The following is a 23013-nucleotide window of genomic DNA, read 5'->3' on the forward strand; positions in this document are numbered from 1 at the left end:
GCTGGTGACAATGACACTCCTGTTGGAAGGAGGAAGTCAGGTTCCAGAATTTAATTTTTTTTAATAATGCTGTGTAACCTGCCTCCACGCCTATTCTTCTGTCTTAGGATTGTATGAGGGCTGCCTGTGTTACGTTTTATAGGAAAGGTCACTCTGAGGCCCAGTGGTCACTGGCTGGTTGTCAGTGTTGCTCAACATCTGCTCAAAGGGCTGGTGCATCTGGTGGGGTGTGTCAGGGTTTGAAAACCAAGGTAGGAAGTATTTTAAATATTCAGGTGATTACAGCTGAATTATCAGGAAATGCAAGCTGCCGAACTGGTTTTCCCTTGCACGTGTGAGGGCTGTCTGCACAACCGAATGGAAATAGCATAGCCTAGTGGTTCCACAGAGGAGTGGGGACAGGCTCAAGACTGCAGTTTACATTCACTTTCCAGAAAAGCACGTACCATTTGAATTCAGGGTAGGACTAAATCTGTGATGTTCAGCTAAATGACAGTTTGTTTTTAAGATGCACAGGCATGAATTCTACAGATGAACTGCTTGGATCTGGGCTTCACAAGGAAATAACCTGGTACCCTGGGTGGCCATCTTTGGGGCCAATATTCTTGCATTTATTCCAAAAACATTTAGGCTGATGCAGGTAAACTGATAGGATGTCTCGGGCATGTCAACAATATGCAAAATCAGTGGGAATTTTGACGGTTTTCAAGTATCTGGGTGAACTCATCAAGGGTTTTGATTTGTTCAAAAAGTCCAAAAACTGCGGACAGTAGACCTGAGGCAAGGATACCTGTACTGTCTCTACTTTTACTTTACGTATATCATGCCACTTAGTGACTTTTTAAAAACCTTTTAATTTTAGATTAGAGTATAGCCAATTAGGGCTTCCCTAGTGGTTCAAACGGTAAAGAAGAATCTGCCTGTAATTCAGGAGACTTGGGTTTGATCCCTGGATCAGGAAGATTCCCTGGAGAAGGGAATGGCTACCCAACCCTGTATTCTTGGAGGAGGAGCCTGGGGGGCTGCAGTCCCTGGGGTTGCAAAGAGTCGGACATGACTGAGCCACTAACACTTCCACTGTTCAAAGCCCATTAGCAGTGTTGTGATAGTTTCACGTGAACAGATCTAAACAACTTTCTGGCTAGGAGAGACTGGCCAGGCGTTTTTTTATAGATAGCAGAGGGCTAGGCTAGAGCATGCCTGTGGAATGCAAACTAGATGATGCCGAGACCCGGAGCAGGCCTCCTCTGTCCGGCTGGCACCACAGCTACACCAGCGTGGGCACTGTTCCTCGGCCCTCATCAGCCCAGGGCCTGGCACCAGGCAACCGAAGGCCAAATATAGCTTAGAGGCCACTGAAATGAGCCACATCCGGCAGTCCTCAGCAGCTCCCCTGGCCCTGCCTTTTGGGCAGAGACCCCAGTAAAGGCTGTGTCCTCGGCTCACCCCTCACGCTTCTGCCTCCTGACCACCCTGGGGGTTTTCCCATGTGGCCTCCCACTCTGAGAAGCTGGAAGTGTAATAAGCTTGGTTCTCCTGAGCTCTCCTGGGGCTGCACCTGACTGACGTCCCATACGAGAGCACAGAACACAGCCCGCCTGTGCAACAGCCACACGTTAAACATCGATTATGGGCCGAGTCCTGGGAGATACCCCACATACAGCATCTAGCACAATTCTCCCTGCTTCTAAGTCGCTCCCTTCAAGGTGAGATGAGCCCCGGGGAGCCCAGCCCTCTCCTATCTTCACCCTCTTTCCCTCCCAAGTGCACACAGAGGGTCAGGATTTCACCAAAGGCATCAGAAAAGGTGGGCTTTTTTTATTTCAATATTGAACAGTTCAAAGCTTTAAGGTTTTTGCTTTTTAAGTAGAAAATAAAATAGTATGCTTGATACCATACAACAGGAAATCAGTAACTTAATAACTTATCAAAAACTAAAATTCACACGCCTGGCTTTCAGGGAAGTCTTTCATTGGTCTCATTTATTACAATATATACTAGCTCTGCATCCAGGACAATGCAATCAAGGATTACAGTGATTTTTTTATCATTGTACCAGCATATACAAATACAGATCATGTGTTGTAAATAAAATATATTTAAAATGGCGATCCCAAACCTAAAATGGAAAAGGGAATTCTCTTTGAAGTTATCATCATTTTCCCCAGTGTACCTGGGATGTACATTTTTCTCCATCACGTGTGATGAACATTTGATGACCTGTCACTATGGAGGGATCCGTTTCCATGGGGCAGCTTTGAAATGTGTGGTCCAAACACAGCATCCTAGCCCGTGGCCATGGGGTCACAGAGTTTTGGGTGTGTGAACATTGATTAAACTAGCACACGCATGCGAGTGAGTGTTTCCCAGGCACAAATCTGATTTTCCAAAGCCCACAAGGTAGATGTGAAAGTTACAGCCTCTCCGGGGTGGTCACGCTCTGATTTTGACACAAACCTGACGCTGCAACTTTCTGGAAGGTGCACTCTGTTTCAGAGGGCAGTGGTGTGGAAGTTTAGGGTACACCCAAGTTGCATGCTCTCAACGGCTGGTCATCCTGATGAAGGGCACTCACCACGAGGGACAGGTGACCCAGGGCCAAGGCCAAATTCCTCCCAGGGCAAGGGAGAAACTGGGCCAGCCTCTGCAGACCTGTGAGCTGATACTCGGTTCAGAGCAGTTAAAATTCACCCCAAAATACCCCTGAAACAGAAAGAATGAGTGCAGCCTCCGAACGTCACTAATGAGCAAGCCTAAGGTAAGGCAGGATTATTTTAAATTGTTTTTAATGCCTCCAAAACAGGGATCTGCACATGTGGATCATGCTTCCGTGCAAATCTGCGATTAGCTACGCACAGGCGCTGGTGTTTCCTGTGTGGCCACATGGACCATCAGGAGGGCATCCATTGCAGCAAAGCCCACCAATTACAAGAAAGGAGTTTCTTTCATAGAAAGAGTAGAGTTGCCTCAGCTGTTCCACTGTTTGCCTCCTATGACTCTAACCATGCGATTTAAATAGGAGAGCATTTCAATCAATGGAGTAAAACACTCTTTAAAAAAAAATAATAGCTCAAAAAGTAAAGCGAAATCTTTCACCAAAATAATTTTTTCACTTTTCAAATTATTCTCTCCAGGAGCCAATTTTATAAACAAGTAAAAGATCATCTTCTACCAGCTTGAAGAATGTCATTCAAATAATTGCTGACCCACTTGCCCTTAATCTGAGTGGGAAAAGCGAAGGGAAAGAAAAAGTATTACTCATAAATTCCAAAAGAAAGTCAGCGTGGTGAGGATTACAGAATAAGGCTCTTTGGATGATCTAACACGTATATCTTTTTAATGTATTACTGACAGTTATAATAGATTATGGCTAAAATGCTTATTAACAGTAACCCCAGAGTAAAGTAATAAATAACACTATCTACAAAGAATATATAATTTAACTTTTACAAACTGTTTTTCTTAAAACCAACCAGTTTCTGTTGAGAGCTCAAGAAAGAAAGCGACACCATCACTGTTTGGCATAAGCTCTGTTCGAGCCCCCATTTTCAGCAGCACCTTGCAGGCTAGGTTGCTGGCAGAGTGTCAAACTAATTCGAAATACTGCCTTGATAGTTATTTCCTATAATCTGAACTTAAGGCATTGCAGAGTCACAGGGAGCTAGCCAAAGCACATTCTACATAAAATGTCTGCCACGGATGCGTTAAGGCATAAACATTCCAGCCTCGTGCCGCAAAAAATGGGGGGAAATGTGCCAGTTTATATAAGTTAGCTTTAACTAGAAGAATGAGAGAACTTAGCCAAACATTTGACCGGTCAGCAAACACCGCAAAGGGACATCTGCAAGGTCAAGGCCCAGCACGGGGAGGTCTGGAGTCCCTCCCGAGACCTCAGATCCAGCTCACAGGACCCTGCACAGCCCTCCCGCCGTGCGCAGCAGCCATGGCACCAAACCACCACGTGGCAATGTGTCCACCACTCTCCCGGAAGTCCTGCATACTTGGCACCCCTCCCTGGATCTCGTCATCCCAAGGACCCCCGGGGTTCACAACCCATCTTGCACACTAACCACTCCCGGCCTGGACTGGGCTGCAGAGGGCAGCGGGGCATGGCCTCCACACCAGGGGTTAGCCGATGCCTCCCCCAGGGACAGACACCCTTCGCAAGTTACTTAGAAATGACAACCCCAGAGTTGGGGTGGGGAGGGAAAACCTCCTCCTCGGTCCTCTATGCTCTTAAGCAAATGACTGCACGTCCCCAAACCTATCCTTTAATGGGAGTGCCCAGTCTTCACAGGATGTCAGGAGGGGGTGGCCAGGAACCTTCTAGGCTGATGCAGAATGAACATCCTGGTTTTCAAAGGGTGGCGGTGGCTCTCTCCAAAAGGTGAAGTTACTGAAGGTGTCCGAGCAGGGGAAGTCAGAAGAGTGGCTCCTTTTCAGCAAGGGGAAGACGTGGTCGACAACTTCGCAGAGTCTCACGTACCTGGAAGGAGAAGGGACTGCATCACCACCTGGACACGGGGGACACCTGCACGCAGCCCACGCTGCGCCTGGGCGTCAGGGGGAACCCACGAGCCCGCAGAGGGGACCACGTGATTAACGCAAGGGAGGCTGTTCTAGAATAGTCCCTTGCTAACTTATAGGAAAAGCAGAGGGTCTGCCCACCAAGGAAGAGTCAGAGACGGCCCCGTGGGGGAGGCGGGTGCGACCCGACCTGATTCGAAGGACAGAGCAGAAGTGAAGACTGGAAGCTATCAGTAGGGCAAACACACAGACATGTCACCCACCTGGGAGGTGGGGAACCACAGAAAAGAAACGTCTCCTGGGCGTCACCCGGAGGCTGAACACTGTGCAGTGAAAGGGCGCTGGGCCCCGGGGCTGAGACTCGGATTCGACCTTCAGCTCTGCCACTGAGGGCTTCCCTGGCGGCTCAGACAGTAGAGAATCTGTAGACTCGGGTTTGATCCCTGGGTCGGGAAGATCCCCTGGAAACAGGAATGGCTACCCACTCCAGTATCCTTGTCACTGATGAACTATGCCGTCTCCGACAAGCAGTTTCATCTAAGCCGTAACTTCCTCAACTGGAAAGGCAGAAGATGAAAACTGCACAGTGTACATGCGAGGATTAAATTAAATGACGTATGCACAGTAAAATAATGGGAACCGACGCTCCATAAATGTAACAATTAATCATTGACATTGTAAAATAGTTTGCCTTGGCTAATTATTAGTCTCAGGGGAAAAAAGCCCTAGTTGGCATAAGGGTCATGAGACCTGGGATCTACTCCTGTCTTACTGCTGTGGGACCCTGGGCAGGTGTCTTGCCCTCTCTGGGCTTCAGGTCCTTCTAGAATGTGGACACGGGCCTCATCGGTGTTTCTCAATGCTCCCTGTAATGCTCTCTCACTCTATTTTCTGTGTATTCCCAAAGAGACATTGCATATTAGTTTCTGTGGCCTAGAACTACAAAGAGAAAGTTGCATATTGAAAACGCATTTTCAGACCTCTGGGCTCCAACCAGAAACTATGATGAGCCCAGGCCTCCTTGCATGTTCCCAGAGCCTTCCCTGACAGTCCCCAGGTCCCTCTCCAGTTCCAATCTGCTAAGAACCAGAAAGGGCTTTTGAAATCCAAACTCCAGAAATTCACATTTCTGAGACATAAAACAACTTTTAAATAAGGGTGACTGTGTGTATTTAACAAAGGACTTCCAGAGAAACATTGTACTTACACAAAATGGAGAAAATCTCTCTTAACAAGCAAGAATTGTCTTTCCCAAGGATTGAAACAAAATTTTAAAATACTTCCTGGCTTGGAGACCTGTTTGTTTGAGTTCTGTGACTCGGGGAGGCGGCCCCTCCCTGCCAGGGGGCAGCTCACATTCATCATCAGGGTTCAGCGGCACCAGACCCAAACCCAGTCCGTCCATGCCTCTCTCGGGCCAACCCTCCTCACCAGGTCTGCTTCAGAGCAAGCAGCCCCGAAGCACTGCTGGCCATAAAGGCCAAGAAAGAAAGCGCTGAAGCCCCCCACCTGGGGTGGGCTCCTGACTTCTCAGAGACAACATGCCAGCTCCCTAGGGGCAAGCACCTGCTGGGCTCCAATGCCAGGGTTCCGAGCTCAGACACAGGATTCCAAGCTCAGGACACCAGCCTGGCACCCGAGCTCCGAGCCAGAGAAAAGCGTGTGCTTTCCTGGGGAAGGAGGGCTGCTCTCCCACGGGAACAGCCGTTATCTCCTGGTCCAGGTAGAAGGTGACATCATTCTTTGCCAACATGTAAAGTTTTCTCCCACAAGGCGTGGGCACAGCGTGCATGTGGGCTCCTGGGCAAACCTGCAGAGCTGCGGGAGTCCCCCTTCCCACGCCCCTCATGACGAGACTTGCCCCTTGGCTGCTGGCTGGGCAGAAACCTTTGCCATTTCCGGGTAACGTTTCATTTGACTTCTTTTGACCCTAAATGGAAATCCGCTGTCTCCTCGAGACCAGGAACCACTCTCATGGGTGAGCGGGGAGGGGAAGGGAACTGAGACACTGTCGGGGTGGGGGGGCCCCCACTGAGAACTCCGGAGGGGGAGGAACTGCACAGAGAGGGGGAGGAAAGAAGAGTTCCTGCTGTCATGGGCTCCCAAGGCCATGCCCAGCACCGCCTCCAGTTCCCAGGGATTGGACGAGGGTCCTGGCTTCCTGGCTCCATCCTCCCCTTGCCCTTCCACACCCTAAGAACTCCTTAGGTCTGGCCTGGCCTGGGGGAGGGAGGCTTAGGGGGCAGCCCCTAGAGCACCTCTAACCTGCAACTGTCGTATTTAGGCTGGATTAGACTCCAACAGGTAAAAGGACCATCTTGAAAATGAACATCTGCTTGAGGAGAACCTAGATCTCTAATTTACCAAAAAAACAATCCTTGGGAAGCTGCTGGACCCAAACTCCCCAAGTCTAACTCCTCCATATGAGGAAGGCCCCGCAGGCCCCCTAGTGTGGCCTAGGCCAGGGCAGCTTTCCAGATCTCCAGCGACCAGGCCAACAGGGGTACGACCTCTAATACAGACAAGGCAGGATGACATCTGTCTGCCCAACGTCACCCATTGACAGGTGACGTCACCCAGTGGGCACAGCTGAGGACACGTGATCCACTTGAAGCAGTTAAGAACCCAAAGCAAGACACATCCAAGTCAAGAAGGGCCCCAGCCAGCCAGGCGGCCTCCCTGCAGACAGTAACCCTGTTGGGCCCACGGCCTCGGGGAGGAAGGGCTTCGGCCAAAAATATGAGAGGAACTCATAGTCACACGGTGATGTTTCCGGCAAGAATATTATTACAGGTCAGGATGTGAAGGGCTATATACGTTCCTCATCTTTAAATATAGCTTCTCATGATATTTTACTTTGGTTACATTTCTCATTCACATTCTAGGCTTTCAAAGCAAATTTGGCAAATCTCAGCCAGTAGTTTTCAAATTCATGCCATTCTACTCTGTAGCAGCATCTAATTACGCATTTAAGTATTTAGCGCAGAGGTGGTTGTTACAGCAGCAACAGTCATCGTTCACTTGCTAAGTCCTGTCCAACCTTTGTGACTTAATGGTCTGCAGTATGTACACCATGCTCCTCTGTCCTCCACGATCTCCTGGAATTTCCTCAAACTCATGTCCATTGAGTTGGTGATGCTATCTAAGCATCTCATCCTCTGTCGCCCTCTTCTCCTTTTGCCTTTAATCTTTCCCAGCATCACCGTCTTTTCCAATGAATCAGCTCTTCACATCAGGTGGCCAAAGTATTGGAGCTTCAGCTTTAGTACCAGTCCTTCCAATGAATATTCAGGGTTGATTTCCTTTAGGACTGACTGGTTTGATCTCCTTGCTGTCCAAGGGACTAGTCTTCTCCAGCGAAAATGCGAAAGCATCAATTCTTTGGTGCTCAGCCTTCTTTATGGTCCAACTCTCACATCTGTACATCACTACTGGAAAAACCATAGCTTAGACTGTATGGACCTTTGTTGGCAGAGTGATGTCAATGCTTCTTAATACAGGGTCTGGGTTTGTCACAGCTTTTCTTCCAAGGAGAAAGCATCCTTTAATTTCATGGCTGCAGTCACTGTCTGCAGTGATTTTGGAGCCCAAGCCACTGTTTCCACTTTTTCCCCTTCTATGTGCCCTGAAGTGATGGATCTGATTTAATTCAGGTTGTCCAAAACTTAGGTTCTGGACAAAATCTGAGAAATTAAAATAATTTTTCTTTGTAGGACTTAAGGATTAAAATGTAGGTAGCCAAAGGATTAGAAAGGTATACTGTTAACTGTAAAACGTCACTCCAAGGTCATTGACAATGACAGTGATACTCACGAGGAGATGTTGGTCTTGGCATGTTCCTGCACGAGCTCTCCTTTGGGGTTCACCGTGAATATCCTGTTCAGAGACACTCCCACTTGCTTGTACGAGTACACATCCTATATTTGGAGAAGTGTTAATTAATCAGAAGACGAGTTCATGGTATATACAAATACATGATTTTTCAGATTTGATACAAATACAAAGGTAGAAAGGGCAGACCTTGGGGATACAGCAGATTCAGATCCAGATGCCATAAACAAGTCAGTAAAGCCAATCGCATAAATGTTTTGGTTTCGTGGTGTACATAAAAGTGAGGTTTACACTATACTGTACTCTGTTAAGTGTGCAACTTTATGTCTCTAAAAAAAAATGTGCATACCTTAATTAAAAACTACTGCTGAATTGACAAATATACACTAGCATGTATAAGACAGATAGCTCGTGGGAAGCTGCCGTGTAGCACAGGGAGCTCAGCTTGGTGCTCCCCACCTAGAGGGGTGGGAGAGACAAGGCTCGAGAGGGACAGGATATATGTATACTTGGAGCCGATTCACGTTGTTGTACAGTGAAAACTAACACAACATTGTAAAGCAATTATCCTCCAATTTCAAAAAAAGCTATGATAAAAAAACGCACTGTTGAAAAATGCCAACCATCATTTTTGAAAGCACCATTGAGCTTTCAGTGAATCCTAGTCGTCACATAAGAGATCACTGATCCCAGATCAGCACAACATATAAAATCATGAAAAAGCTTGAAATAGTGCAAGAATTACCAAAGTGTGACACAGGGACAGAAAGTGAGCAAATGCTGTTGGGAAAATTGTACCAACAGGCCCACTTGATGCAGGATGTTTCAACTTTGTTTGCTGAAACACAAACTTTCAACTTGGCAAAAAAAAAAAAAAGTGCATTACCTGCAAAGCACAATAAAACAAGCTCCACTCTCTGTATTACAGAACTTTCATTAAACCAGAACAATACCCCCAAGTAGAGTCAAGAAATAATATCTCTGGATGTGAAATTAGTAAGTCATTTGTGCTCTATGGGCCATCTGTTGAAGAGCCGAGTTAAAAAATCAACCACCTACCATATCCCTTGCAAGTCTAACAACTTTCCTTAAGGTTCTTTACTCACCCATTTTCTTGGGCATGAGTTTCAAAAACAGGAGAATTTGATCATTAGGAAGTCCCAACTATATTCTCTAATATGCTGAACTTTCCAGCCAATGCGGGTGGTATGCACAAAATCTCAAAGTATGACTCTTGCCATAGAAAACAATAGCATTCGCATAAGACACTGAATTCACCTCTGTGCTCTGTGGTTTCGTGGTTCCCTTCCTATAGAAAGGCTCTAATCCTATTTAACGTTCTTGTTTTGCTAATTTAGCACATAATCTGGACTGTCAAGTTTCTAGTTTCAAATTTCAAGCTGAAACCCACAAGCCCACCTTCAAAGAGAACTAGAGGCCGTGAAATGAAGATGCTGTCCTTGCCTTCAGATGCGGGCAAGTAGATCTTTAGCAGCTATGTCTAGGAAGAGGAGGGTCTGGCCTTACAGTGGCCAGCCTTTCAGATGACGGCCATTAGAACGTCAGTAATTTCAAGAGCTCGGATATATCCAACTACTACTTACAGCTGGTCGGTTTCCAAAAGCAGCATAGAAGGGTTCTGTGTTCGGGAAAAACAGGTTTTTGATGTCTGTCAAACACTGGACTTTAAACTTCTCTGGCTTCTTTTCGATCACTTCCCTGTTAAAACAAATTGATAAAATAATGGGTCAGCGCAAGCCTATTAAGAATTCATTAGCATCAAACTGTTTTTAATCGTCAAAGATGCTGGGATACTGAGTACATTCATATCTTTGGAAATTAAATATGTGTAAGTCAGTTAAGCCGTCCCAGGAAAGCATAGACAGAAAGTGAATCCGCACTTTCAAGTCTGCCCACAAAGAAAATGCCCTGGAGCAGTGACTTTGCTGAAGACCTCAACCAATCATCCAAAGAACAAAGAATTCGAGGGCACAGAAGAGAGAGCCTCTTCACTCTCTTCATAAGGCCAACAGGACCTCAGAAACCAAACCTAAAGAGGTGAAGTAGGTGGAAAGGACGGTCGGTGCAAAGGTTCTAAATAAGTGAAGAATCTCACTGCCATAGACTAGGGAAGACCTAAATAAATGAAGAAACAAACCATCTAACTGAACTGAAGATTCAATATTATAATGATATTAACTCTCTATTGGTCTATAAAGTGAAAGTGAAGTTGCTCAGTTATGTCCAACTCTCTGTGACCCCATGGACAGTACAGCCTACCAGGTTCCTCTGTCCATGGGATTTTCCAGGCAAGAGTACTGGAGTGGGTTGCCATTTCCTTCTCCAGGGGATCTTCCTGAGTCAGGGATTGAACCCGGGTCTCCCGCATTGCAGGCAGACGCTTTACCATCTGAGCCACCAGGGAAGCCATCTATTGGTCTATAGATTCCCTGTAATTTCAATTAAACTCACACCAGGTTGTTGTTTGTATGTTTTTACAGAGCATGACTTGAAAAACACACATGAATAAAGGCCAGAAATGGAGGCTCACATTTATGGGCCCTCGATTTACGACCCTGATGACAAGTCAGAGCAGAGGAAAAGGGTAGCCTTTTCAGCAAACGGAGTTGAGGCAACTGAACATCCATAGAGGAAAAAAAAAAAAAAAATGGACACCCTACTGCACTCTGTGTACAAAACTCAATTCCTGGTGAATTACAGATGTCGGTGTGAAAAACAACACTTTTAGATAAAATATGGGAGACTTTCCTTGGGCCCACAGTCAGAGAAGGCTTTGTTAATGCACAGAAGGTACAAACTACAAGAGGAAATGATCTGTCCAACTGCACGAAACTCAGATTTATGTTCATCAGAAGCCATAAGCTGGAGAAAGATTCTTGTAGTACTCATAATAAAGGCCACATCTATAGAATCTATAAGACTCTTACAAATTAGAAGGAAAACAAGGGAAAGACATGAACAGGCACTTCGCAGAAGATGACACCCAAATGGCCCAGAAACACACGAAGACATCTCTTTCTCACCAGACTAGCAGAAATGTAAATAGCTGACAGTGGGTAGGCAAGAAAGGAAAGCTGATGGGAGGAATACCCAGCACCGTTTGCTGTTGGTGCACAAATTGTTTCAACCACTCTGGACAACAACGAGCCGTGATTTAAGAAAGCCAAGCAGTGCCTGCTCTGTGGCCCAGGGACCCCGCTCTTGAGAGTCCCTAAGAGTGGAGAACCACAAGTGGCTCAAGCACCCACCAACAGAAGACTGGGTAAACAGGCAGGGCAGAGTCCAACCACAGACCTACAGAAGCTAAGACGAGCCGGTGACGGCCACTTCCAGCGATCCTGGAGACATAGTATCAAGCAATAAAAACAAGCTCCAGAGGACGCACATTTGTTTACATCAAGTTCACAAATGTGCACAATTAAACATACTGGTTAGGATTACACGTATTTGTACTGACTACTTAGAGGAACAGGGAGGGATGAACACAAAATCCAGGGAGAAGGGTTACTGTTCCTGCCCAGGGATGAGGGATGAGAGCAAACAGAACCTGGGGCATAATGGTTTATCCTCTGGCTTTACTTGAGTCTGGGGGCCCGCTAGTGTTCACTGTTGGATTACTGGATGATCTCAAAGGTCCCTTTCAGCTTGCATGCAGAAATACTGTATATATATACGTGTGTGTGTGTATACAGTATGTGTGTGTGTTAGTCACTCAGTCGTGTCAGACTCTTTGTGACCCTATGGACTGTAGCCCGCCAGGGTCCTCTGTCCATGGGATTCTCCAGGCAAGAATACTGGAGTGGATAGCCATCTCCTTCTCCAAGGGCTCTTCCCAACCCAGGGATTGAACCCGGTCTCCTGCATTGCAGGCAGATTCTTTACCATTTGAGCCACAGGGGAAGCTCATATACAATATGTGTGTATATGCACACACACTGCACATATTTTAGAACTCTTCTTCTGCAGCTAAACAAAATGTAATTTAGATGATGATGGTGATGACAGTGATGATGAATGGTGATCGTGATGGTGATGATAATGGAGCCCCAAACTGAGTATCAGAAGACCCAGGGGCTGGTCTTGGCTCTGCATGGACTTCTGTGGACTCTAGAATCCTCCTTAGCACTGTAAGGGCCTCACTGTTGACATCTAGGACTCTTATAGACACATGAGTGGCTATATGAGTCTCAAACTTTAATCCACTGTGGGACACGGCCCTGGGCCCCCAGCTCCAGGGAAGCTGCTGTTTTCCTGTGCCCACCCCAGGAGGCCAGACTTAGTTTGGCTTGGTTGTCCTGAATGCGGGCATGAAGGCGAAGGGAGGAGGGTCATCGGAAAATGGGCTGGCGGCGGTCTGTAAAAACAAAACGGTGTGACCAGGGCTCAGGGAGTCCCAGGCCAGGTGGTGGTGGTGGCTACAGAGAGGCCACTTAACCCAGCCTAGGTCCCTGATCAGACAGGAAGGAAGCACATGGATTCTCAGAGTTGCTAAGACGCAGACAAGAAGTGCAAGGTTTGGGGCAGGGGCAGCTCTCCGCAAAGGAGGGCAGCACATGCCAAGGCTCCAAGCAGAGACCACCTCTCTGGACAATGGAGACTGCGTCCAGGAGCCAGAGAGAATGAGGCGGGCGAGGAAGACAAGGCAGGTGGCAGAGAGCCCGTGATGCCAAGCTTGCGGCCACCGTGGCTTTTTTCCTGAGGGCCATGATGGGCTGACAGAAGAAGCTGAGGGTCGTGGGGTCAGACCTGCCCTTGAGGATGAACCCTCCAGTGCCCAGCATGGAGCGGAGGTATTGGTGGGGAGGATGAGTGAGCAGGACAGGTCCAGAGCTGGCCCACAGGTGCGCGGCGGGGGGTTGGGGGGGTAGGCAGGCCGAGCCTCACCTGTGCAGGGCGGAGAAGAGGCTGCTCGGGCTGAGCAGCAGCGGGCCCTGGGGCAGCACCGTGCCGCGCTCGTTGACCCAGTGCAGGTAGCCCCGCGTCATGTCTGCCATGCCGATGGCCCGCGCCGAGCAGTACAGAAACTTGTACCCATTTCTGAAAGAGAGACAAAACGTTTGCCATGAAGGGCATCGCACACTGGAGCCATTTTGCGTGCACAAACCCTGATCCGTATCTGCTCGGTGAAGATGGGCCCGGCTGTAATTCCCAAGCAAGAGGCCACCTCCTCTAAAATCTCATTTTCAACTGAACCCCATTTCCTGTCATTGCTGAAGCACGTTCCTGGCCTCACTTGGTTTAATCCTCATGGATACCTCACTCCTTCCACTCTACTGTTAGGGAAACTGAGGCTGGAGGCACCAAACTGGCCAACCTACCTGCACTGGGATCATTCATATCTTTCCATCTGGCTGGTCACCTGTATCCTTTATAACCCTGATAAAATAAACACGTGAATGTGTTTCCACGAGTCTTGTGAGCCATCGTCAGCCCTGAGGAGGGGGTGTGGGACCCTCATTTTGTACTCAAGTCAAGCTGGGGACCTACCACCTATAACTGGTGTCTGAATTTGGGGCAGCCTTGGGGGAATAAGCCCTTAACCTGTGGGGTCTATACCAACTAGGTAGTGACAGAATTAAATTGTCAGATACCCACTGGTATCTGCAGAGAATTGCATAATTGCTTGTGAAAAACAGATCACATAGGAATATTCTTCTGTTAAATATTTGGTAGAAATGAATTTCCTTTTGAGACTTTGAAAACCTAAGAGTCCAAAAAGAGATGTGGTATAAATATTAAATAAATGCCAAATTCAATGCCTTACTATAAAGACACAATATAAGATACATACCACTAAGAATTTCTGTATTGATGACATGTTTAAATATTTTAATGTATTGGATTAAATATATTTAAAAAAATTTAAACATCATCTATGGGCTTCCCTGGTGGCCCAGTGGTAAAGAGCCTGCCTGCCAATGCAGGAGACACAGCAGACGTGGGTTTAATGCCTGAGTCAGGAAGACCCCCTGGAGGAGGGCATGGCAACCCACCCCAGTATTCTTGCCTGGAGAATCCCATGGACAGAGGAGCTTGGCCACAGTCTATAGGGTAGCAAAGAGTCGTACACAATTGAAGCGATTTAGCACAGTACAACGTAAACTACCCACGTCCCATCCCACTTACTGCTCCACTTTGACTGTTTCATAGTGGCCAAAGAACCTGCCTCAAGATTTTCCTAGTAACATGTTCTTTAAAACCAAGAAACAGGAAAGAGTTACAATACAGAGAATCTACAAACACCAGCTTATCCGGAGTACAGAAATGTATCTGAAAATCAAGCAACCTTTTTAAGTACACATCTTTGTATCCGAGCTAATTAATGTAATTTTTTTTTTGTTAATCACTATTTCTGTATACAGGTCTTCACATCAAAGTCCTAAAAGCTGCCACCTGCAGGGGTCTGAAATGCTCATTTTATTCGAGCCTTGATTTGCAAATGCTCTTCATGGCTGGATCATGCCACTGGCTGTCCTCGCTGGCTGGCCTTGCCAAGTGAGTGTTTTGCTTCAAAGGCTGTTTCTAAACTTAGCTGGAAAACCAGCTCCAGGATGTCCTAACCAGAGGAACACCTGTTAGTGGCAACAGGGATCACCTTTCCAGAGCCTTCACCCCCAGAAGAGCCACATGAAAGACCAGGTGTCCCCATCACTCGCTCGGGGGGTAGGCAGCACCCCGCACAGCATCCGGCACAGTCCCTGGCGCACAGTGGGGTTTGGCTGTGAGATCCTCAGGGCTCTCACGGAGCACTGGTTTGAACAAAACACCCTCTTGTGACTTTAATCGCACAACCCAGTGGCATAGCACAGCTGGCCTCGCAAAGACCTAGGGGATCGTGCAAGCCGCTTTCTCACTTTAGAGAGGAGGGCGCTACAGCTGGGCTCGGGAGACGGATAGGAGGGTCTACAGGGAGCCGACGGCCCCTTGAGCCCAGGTCCACAGCTCCCTTCCACTTGCCACACCCCTCCCTTCTGGGCAGGCGGTGATGATGACACAGTAACCTGAGGGGAAAGACAAGAACCGCTGTGGCAGGAGAAAGATTCTAATGAGTCTGCTAATGATCGCTTCCCATCCTCACCATCCTGACTTCAGAGGATGCATTCCTCAGGCCATAGATGATCTAATTTATCTATGGAAACACAGGAAGCAGTCACTCTCGCTAAGTCACGGAGGCACTGATTTGGTTACATGAATATCACAATATTTATCAAGCAACACAAGAAATTAGAACAATTATTGTCCATTCTCTAATCCTCCTTGGCTCAATGATCTAGATATTTTAGGAGTCAGTCCTTTTCTTTCCTTCCACTTATCAAACACGTATATTTGAATGAGGGAGTCTTCTGATTTCTTCCATTTGTATCTGCTAGAGTTCTTTTTAATTAATAACCAAATCAGCTTTTTAAAATCGATAACCAGGCAAGCTTTATATCCTCTCTGTGAACAAGGTAATAATCAACCTGACAGCTAATTTCTCATGGACTGACTTACTCAAGTTATTACACCTGGCAAAAAAAATAAAAATTGCCTTCATTTTCTGTTGTTTCCAGGTAAACGGTTATCTGCAACTGGTCTTTCCATTAGAAAAATACTGCAGAGTGTAAAATGTAGGAGGGACCCAAACTCAAAGAAAGCAGAAATTCAAGAGCAATCAGTCCAAAACCCCGCAAGTAAATGGCCTCTGCTCCCTGGTACTCCGCATGCTGAACATTTCTCTGAACCCATCTCTGAGTAACCACAAACATGACATCAACAGAAACGACCTCCCAACCTTTGCCAGTTCTCAATCCCTGTACTTTTCCCAGTTGTGGCTACCTAAGACCTGCAGGAGGTGGCGTGTGAGATGCTGCTTGGATGGGGATTTTCTCTAACCAGCTACAAAAGTTGATGCCACGTCCAGCCTGAGTGAGTACTCCATGATGGCACCTGGGCCACCAAGACAGGGCGAGCCCTTGGGTACCAGGGAGGCCGGGGGAGGAGGACACAGAGCTGCCCGAGTATCGATTCTGGCCTGGAGAGGCTTTGTGAGAAACCACGGGGTCTGAGCCAGACATTACAGGCAGGAAACCTGTGAGAGGCAAACATCAGAGGTAAAGGCCCTCCAAGCAGGAGCCATCAGGTGAGGAAAAGTGGGAAGATGGGAAAACAAAGGATGCGGTGGGGAAGTCAGACTAGGGTCGAGCAAGAAGTTATGGGGCAAAGCCACAGAAATCAGGAACTAGCAGAAACCTGACCCAGCACTGCTGGGTTTGAGAGCCATACAGAGGGGCCTGCACTTGCTTGTGTCCAGAGCCCCTGAAGGCCATGCCCAAGCTGAGTGAGGGTCCGAACATCACTGGTGTAACCCTGTGGGTGCCAACGAGGACACGCATCAAACTTGGTGAACGAGTTAAGTGTCAGGTTCCTTACTCTCAATTGCAACCAAAATGAAAACACAAGTCCTCTGTAACTGTCAGATCCTCATCCACAGATCGGATTCATTCTAAACCAGCTAATCAAACAAAAGAATGATCAGGCATTCTTTGGTAAGCTACTCAACTTTCATTATTCAAGAAGATAACTTTTGTAGGAAAACCTAAGAGGAACACAAATCAATACCAAAAAAAAAAAAAGCATCAGCACCCTTTTTTTTTTTTTTTAACATTACAGTAAGAACAGGAATAGATTTATGTTCCAAAATCCAGAATCAGCCAGGCTGGGAGCTACTCAATATCCTGACCCACAGGGGTTTCTTTGGAATAAAAAATAGAGACAGTTTCCAGTGTCAGGCTAGTCAAGACAGTTCACAAGTGCATTAATCTTCAAGGCAAAGAGCCAGCCATGGGGAGGCTGCGGGAGACTCCAGTCCACAGAGAGATGGAAGAAGTGGGACTAAGCGCCTGCCGGTGTGGGGGAGGGAAACCCCAAGGGCTCTGACCCTGGAGATGAACCAGAGCAGAAGCAACAGACCAGGAGCTGGGCTGACCAGGACTCCAGGGGGTTCTGCCTGGTAGCAGCTATGGGAATACGGACCAATCGTTTTAACTCTCTAAGCTTAGAAATGACAATATTTGCTTCTCAGAATTACTGTAAGAATGAAGTGACACACGTGCCCAGTGCTTGAGAGCAACTCAAGATGCACGCTCTCATCCTGATGTCCCGGGTACGGGCCCCTCGGTGGAGTGCTCCCCGGACCAGGTGGACGAGACGGGCCCTGCAGGCTGGCCCACAAACCTGCTTGGAATTGGGACCGTTTTTAGCCTAAAATACATCTTGTGGCCAACGTCAGACTACCATGTCCCCACCTGACTGTGAACGTCAACCCGACCCCTGAAGCTGGCTGCCACCATCTTCCCTCCCCATCAATTTTCAATATCCCGACCACTTCCTTTCTTGCCTTTTGGTACTGAATTCAAATGCGGAGCTGGCAGGCTTCCGCCGTGTGCTCCACCACCACCCCCGCCAACTCTCCCTGGCTGAGGGTGCGCCTGTCTGTGTAAGCCACACCAGCAAGAAAGGTTACATGTGCAGACTGCCGCATGTTCCCCAGCTGTGGACTTACTGGCTCACTTTATGGTACAGCTTGGCGATGCCCTGGTGGGTCCAATCCTTCCCCAGGGTAGGCAAAATGTGCCCGAGAGTATCTGATCTGAATAAAGACAGAGAACAGAAAAATTAAATGACGAGGGCACTGCATGAACTGCAGTGCCTACTGTCCAGCACAGGGAACTACAGTGGATACCCTGTGACAAACCACAACGGAAGAGAGTATGGAAATACGTACAGCTGAGCCCCTTTGCTGTACAGAAGAAATTAACACAACACTGTAAATCAACTACACTTCAATAAAATCTTTTTTTAAAAAAAGAGGCGGGCATCACTAAAGGAAGAAAAAAGTTCACTCTGATTCACTGCACCAGAGAAGCCTCATTAAAAATGCAAGTGAGATACACGACTTGCTCTCTGGACAGAAACCCTGAGACTGAGCAACGATGTCAGGGAGCCACTGCCCCAGAGGGAAGAGATCCCCAAGCCCCCACTGCAGCTGTTTAATTCAAGGAGCCCCAGAAACTGAACTACATGAGCCCCAATCGGCCCCAGCAAGAGGAGCCAACGCACCTCCAGGCCCAGGGCCCACAGCCCCAGAGTAGGTGGACTCAGACTCACCTAGTGATGGTCCCATCAATGTCAGAGATGACCACCTTGTCGTCCCAGTTCCACAAGTAGATGGTGCCCTCGCAGCGGCACGTGCCCTGGTACTGCGTGGTGACACTGAACACCACGTCGTTCGGGCCGTTCTTCAACTTCAGGCTTTTCTGAAAGACAGGAGCTCTGTGTCCACTGGAGGGTGAGGCCCGGGGGGGACACATGGTTTCTGTTCCACGAGAAACCAGATCTGGACTTTATTTTTTTTTTTAATCACCACCCCAGGCCACCATACAATTCTATCCCTGCCTTGCTCTCGATGAGGATGGTTCTTTCCAGGACTTGGGCAACCTGAACCCCAGCCCTCCTCACAGGCCCACGTGTAGGGCAGCTGTGACACATCCCCCAGGGGCAGGTGACAGGCACTGGGGTTCACTACAGGAAATCACGACCCCAGACCAGGATGTACTTCCTTGGCCACGGCTGAGCGTAAAGGGTCATGACCAGCGAAACAAGTCTAAGCCAAGTGCGGAACTACGTTCCCCACACCAGTCATGAGTATCGATGATGACCCACACAGACTGGAAGAAAGCAGTCTCAGTTATCAAGCACGTCTCAGGTCCAGAAGCACAGAGGCCAGGTTCCAGGAAATCACTCCAGCTTCTGAAAGCAGAAGCCCCTTTTGGGGGTTCTGAATCTCTGCACCAGGGCCCTCAGGTGCCAGCCAGCTGGCGGCCAGAGTCCAGGTCAACCTCTGCACTGCTGGACAGGGCCCCTGCCACCCAGCTGCTGCACTAGGACCGCGGGCTGCAGGGGTCTGGCCTGTCCCTTCTCTTTTCCCATAAAACAGCATCATGGCTAGGCCCGGTCGCCACAAACTCTTGGGACAGCTGAACGGAGACACCCGCTCATTGTCTGCTCATGGGAAACAGGGTCCAGGCCTGACTCATCCTGGTGGTACAGATGCACAGAAGAGGACACCGTGGTCAGGGTGGCCCCCTGCTACCGGTAGCTCTCAGAACCCATCACGAGTGTGGGGGAGCGGGGTAGCCGGAGCTTCTCCCGATTCAGGAGAGGCAGCTGACCTAACAAACATCTCCGGGAAAGTGGAAACAGCCCCATGACGTGTGGTCTATCCATCATTTACACCTCGAGACAAACACCCTCAGGCTGCCCTCCTCCAACACTTGAGACCAGGGAGCCTCCAGGGCAGACACAGGGGAGCGCAACTGGACAGGAGGCACCGAAATGGGGGGGATGTGAGCCCAAGGAGGATGGCAACCGGTACTGGGACAGAGAAGGTGCTCGGGGCTGACTCGGGGTGGGGGGAACCCAGTCCATGGAACCCGCTGAGCACGGGTGGCAGGAGCCGGGCCGGAACCCACATCTCAGCGGAGGGAGGAAAGGGCCCTCACCAGCTGCTCTGACGTGAGGCGCAGGGTCTTCTTGTAGCTGACGCTGGACAACAGGGGGAGGTGGCTTGTGCTGGACGGCTTGGCGGCTGCATGCTCCTCATCACTAGAGGATGACTCATGCTTTATTCTGGAACACACAGTGATGTAACCACCAATTAGGAAGTCCATCTGGGCAGCCATTAAACACGCACTAGGCAGGAATCGATGACGGAGTGCTGTCCCTGGGGCGGTCACTTAGCAGATGCCGTCACTAATCCCATTCATGAGGCTCCTGCATTATTCACCCGGGGCCGCCACTCCTCATTCAGGTGCCTACTTGCTGGCATCATCACTCTATTTTAAACCGAGAGGCTCCCCCCATCCTCCCTGCAGCCTTGGAGGATGCCTGCGTTCTCTCTTCCCCCATCCCAGGCTGCCAGCCAGGCCAATCACAAGGAGCCCAAATATTTCCTACACGTCCAAGCCCATTCGTTTCCTCCAAACACACAATTCCAAATAACGAGGTCACTCTAAGGACTTACAAACGGGTGCCAGGGAAGCCAAGGAAGACCCCCCCCGCAACTCTCCTCCAGAACCCCTCAGCAGGCTGCCCCTGGAGCACGAGCCACACCTCATTCGTCTGCACACAAGTCAAGCTCCGGACCCCTCCACATGGGGGGTGGAAGGGAGAAGGGCCTGGGAGGTGCAGGTGGGGAGCAGGCTCATTTTCTTCAAATAACCTGTATAAAGCATGTCAGCAAATAACTGCTCCCTGGATTCGAATTCTGCTATGACACCACCCCCAATCTATAGACCTGCTTCCCAGGACCATCTTCTTTAAAAATGCCTTAACACCAAAGTGCTTCCTAAACGTCTGTCAGGCTAAAGGGTGACGGCTGAGTGATCTGGAACAAACCGGTCCCGAGGCCCCGGGTGTGCACTTCCCCATAAAGCCTCCTGCTCAGCACATCCCTTTATGCAAAACTCCAGCTTCTCCTGGTGTCTCAGGGGGTTCTCGCCTGGTCCTCAGCATCCTGGCCTTCCCCCTTGCCTCCCCACCCCTTCTATCAGAAAATGGCCGGGTGTTTCCTCTGCAGCTCGTTGCTTTCTTGCCCCACGTGTTCATTCCAGAAGCAGTTCCTACAATCCAACAGCACCCTGAACTAGGGAGATGCAAGGGAAGGCCCGTTACCCTGCTTCTGTGTGGTTTCTCCCAGCTCTTTCCCCGCCCAGAATGAGCTACCCCTCCCCAGGGCCCTGCTCTCCACCTTACAAGGGGTGGCCCCCGGTGGGCAGTGGGCTGGTGGACTGGAGCTCAGGCCACCAATGCTTCTAGGCACCGTGCCAGGTGTGGAAGTGAAAGTGGAAGTGTTAGTCACTCAGTCGTGTCCCACTCTTTGCGACCCCGTGTACTGTAGCCCGCCAGGGTGCCCTCTGTCCATGGGATTCTCCAGGCAAGAATACTGGAGTGGGTTGCCATGCCCTCCTCCAGGGGACCTTCCCAACCCAGGGATCAAAGTGCCAGGTGTAGGGATACAGCAAACAGCCTGGCCCCGGCTCCCTGGGGCCTTTTGTCTGAATAATCACAACAGAGCAGGACAAGGGCTGCATTAGGAGGACAGAGGGTGTCCTGGGAGTGGCTGGACCAGAGGCCCCGGGGCAGAGAACATCCCGGGTTTTGGCTGGACTGGAGGCCCTGGAGCTGTGCGGATCAACCACAGCTGAAGTCCCAGACTTGGCCATCACGGGGTCACAGCCATGGTGAATGAGGGTGGGGACAGGTAGCTATGTCCACGGAGACAGAGCACGCTGGCTAGAATCCTGATTGGTCCATGGCAGGGCTAAGCCACATGTAGACAAATCAATGTCCGTGACACCGAGGACGGGTTCCTGGTAGAGTAGAGACCTGGGAAGCCCAGGTTTGAACCGCAGGAACTTCAAGCTGTGTTTTCCTGTTCAGACTATTTTCTCTCTGGCTTGATTTCCTCATCTTAAAGCAAAGGGAAGCAAATAGCATCCCATGCAGCAAGAGATCCCAGGAGCCAGCAGATAACAGACAGATACGCATCCCAGGAAAAGCCTCACAACCACAGAATTCCTCCCCGGGCTTCCGTGGCTCATCTGTAAAATGACTCAAAAGCCCCTCTCCATCCCAACCCTTGCCGATTCTAAGAGCGATGCTGACCCTTCTGAACCAACAGCCTAGAGGTTTCAGACAGACAGGTACACGTGGTCCTGGAGCCAAAGCAGCCTGAACAGAGCCCGGGTGGGAACCTAGGACAGGCAGCTACAGGCCCCTTGTTGAATCGGGTAATGTTCATGTTCCATGCAGACAGTTCGGAGGGAAATGAGATCCAAACGTGAACCGAAGCTCTCAGTGACTACAGATTGACGTGAGCCACTGCTGGCGATGCGCAAGCCAAGAGGGTGAGCTCTCAGCTCCATCTGCCGCTTTAAGACAAAACCCCAAACCCCTCGATCGGTGCAGCAAGCCTCGTTTGAGGGAGCACAGGAAGGAAAACACAGAGACAGAAACTGAGACAGGAGCCGTACACCTGAGCTGGCAGTGCCGGCTGGGGGCGAGGTCGTGTGCCCCTTGGACCTGGCCGCCCCCGCCCCCTCCTCTTGCAATGGTCCCTAATGTCACTGGCTTTGCGCTGTCTGTGAGAAGCGACAGGCAAAAAAACAAAAGGCCTCATCTCACTCAAGTATCCGTGTTCAGCCGAGGAGCTGTGAACAACACTGAAGTTCGCACTTGTCAGTGTACAGGTTCCGATGGTATTTTAATGACTTGCATGGTGACAAGCTGTTTGCTCAATTACGAGACTTCAAGGACTGTTCTGTCAATCACAAGTCTGTCAATTAGGAGAGCACTCCAACATTTTTTTTCCCAAGGCAATTGCATGAATCTAATTAGCAGATGAGGATGCCAGTAAAATGAAAAGATGCATACTGCTCAGGAGAACTTCGTAAGAAGGCTTTTCAAAATCTCAAATCCTTTTCGCCAAGAGTCAGTTCTTCATTTCTCAGGTTTTGTAAAGAAGTATACGTAGCATGACTAACTCAGAGTGGTCAATAGTCTATTTCTATCTAACTGGGCAAAGCGTTTGTGTCA

At 49.0% G+C, this 23013-nt stretch overlaps 1 protein-coding gene across 15 annotated transcripts in view; it reads right to left on the reverse strand.

Moving 5' to 3' along the window:
- Nucleotides 1-1798: 1798 nt before the first annotated feature.
- LPIN1 (lipin 1) overlaps nt 1799-23013 on the reverse strand; it is a 130223-nt gene continuing 109008 nt past the window's right edge. For 14 of the 15 annotated variants that reach the window (XM_061433280.1, XM_061433276.1, XM_061433289.1 and 11 more), the window contains 7 exons: nt 19920-20046; nt 18526-18674; nt 17921-18007; nt 13264-13416; nt 9963-10077; nt 8341-8444; nt 1799-4486 (listed from right to left, as the gene is read on the reverse strand). In XM_061433280.1, coding sequence (XP_061289264.1) covers nt 4327-4486; nt 8341-8444; nt 9963-10077; nt 13264-13416; nt 17921-18007; nt 18526-18674; nt 19920-20046 — 895 coding nt within the window. In that variant the 3' untranslated portion in view covers nt 1799-4326. The remainder of the gene's footprint in view (nt 4487-8340; nt 8445-9962; nt 10078-13263; nt 13417-17920; nt 18008-18525; nt 18675-19919; nt 20047-23013) is intronic. The other variant, XM_061433279.1, reaches the window with a different exon arrangement.

The sequence above is a fragment of the Bos javanicus genome, chromosome 11 (assembly GCF_032452875.1).
Source record: "Bos javanicus breed banteng chromosome 11, ARS-OSU_banteng_1.0, whole genome shotgun sequence".
Taxonomy (NCBI): Eukaryota; Metazoa; Chordata; class Mammalia; order Artiodactyla; family Bovidae; genus Bos; species Bos javanicus.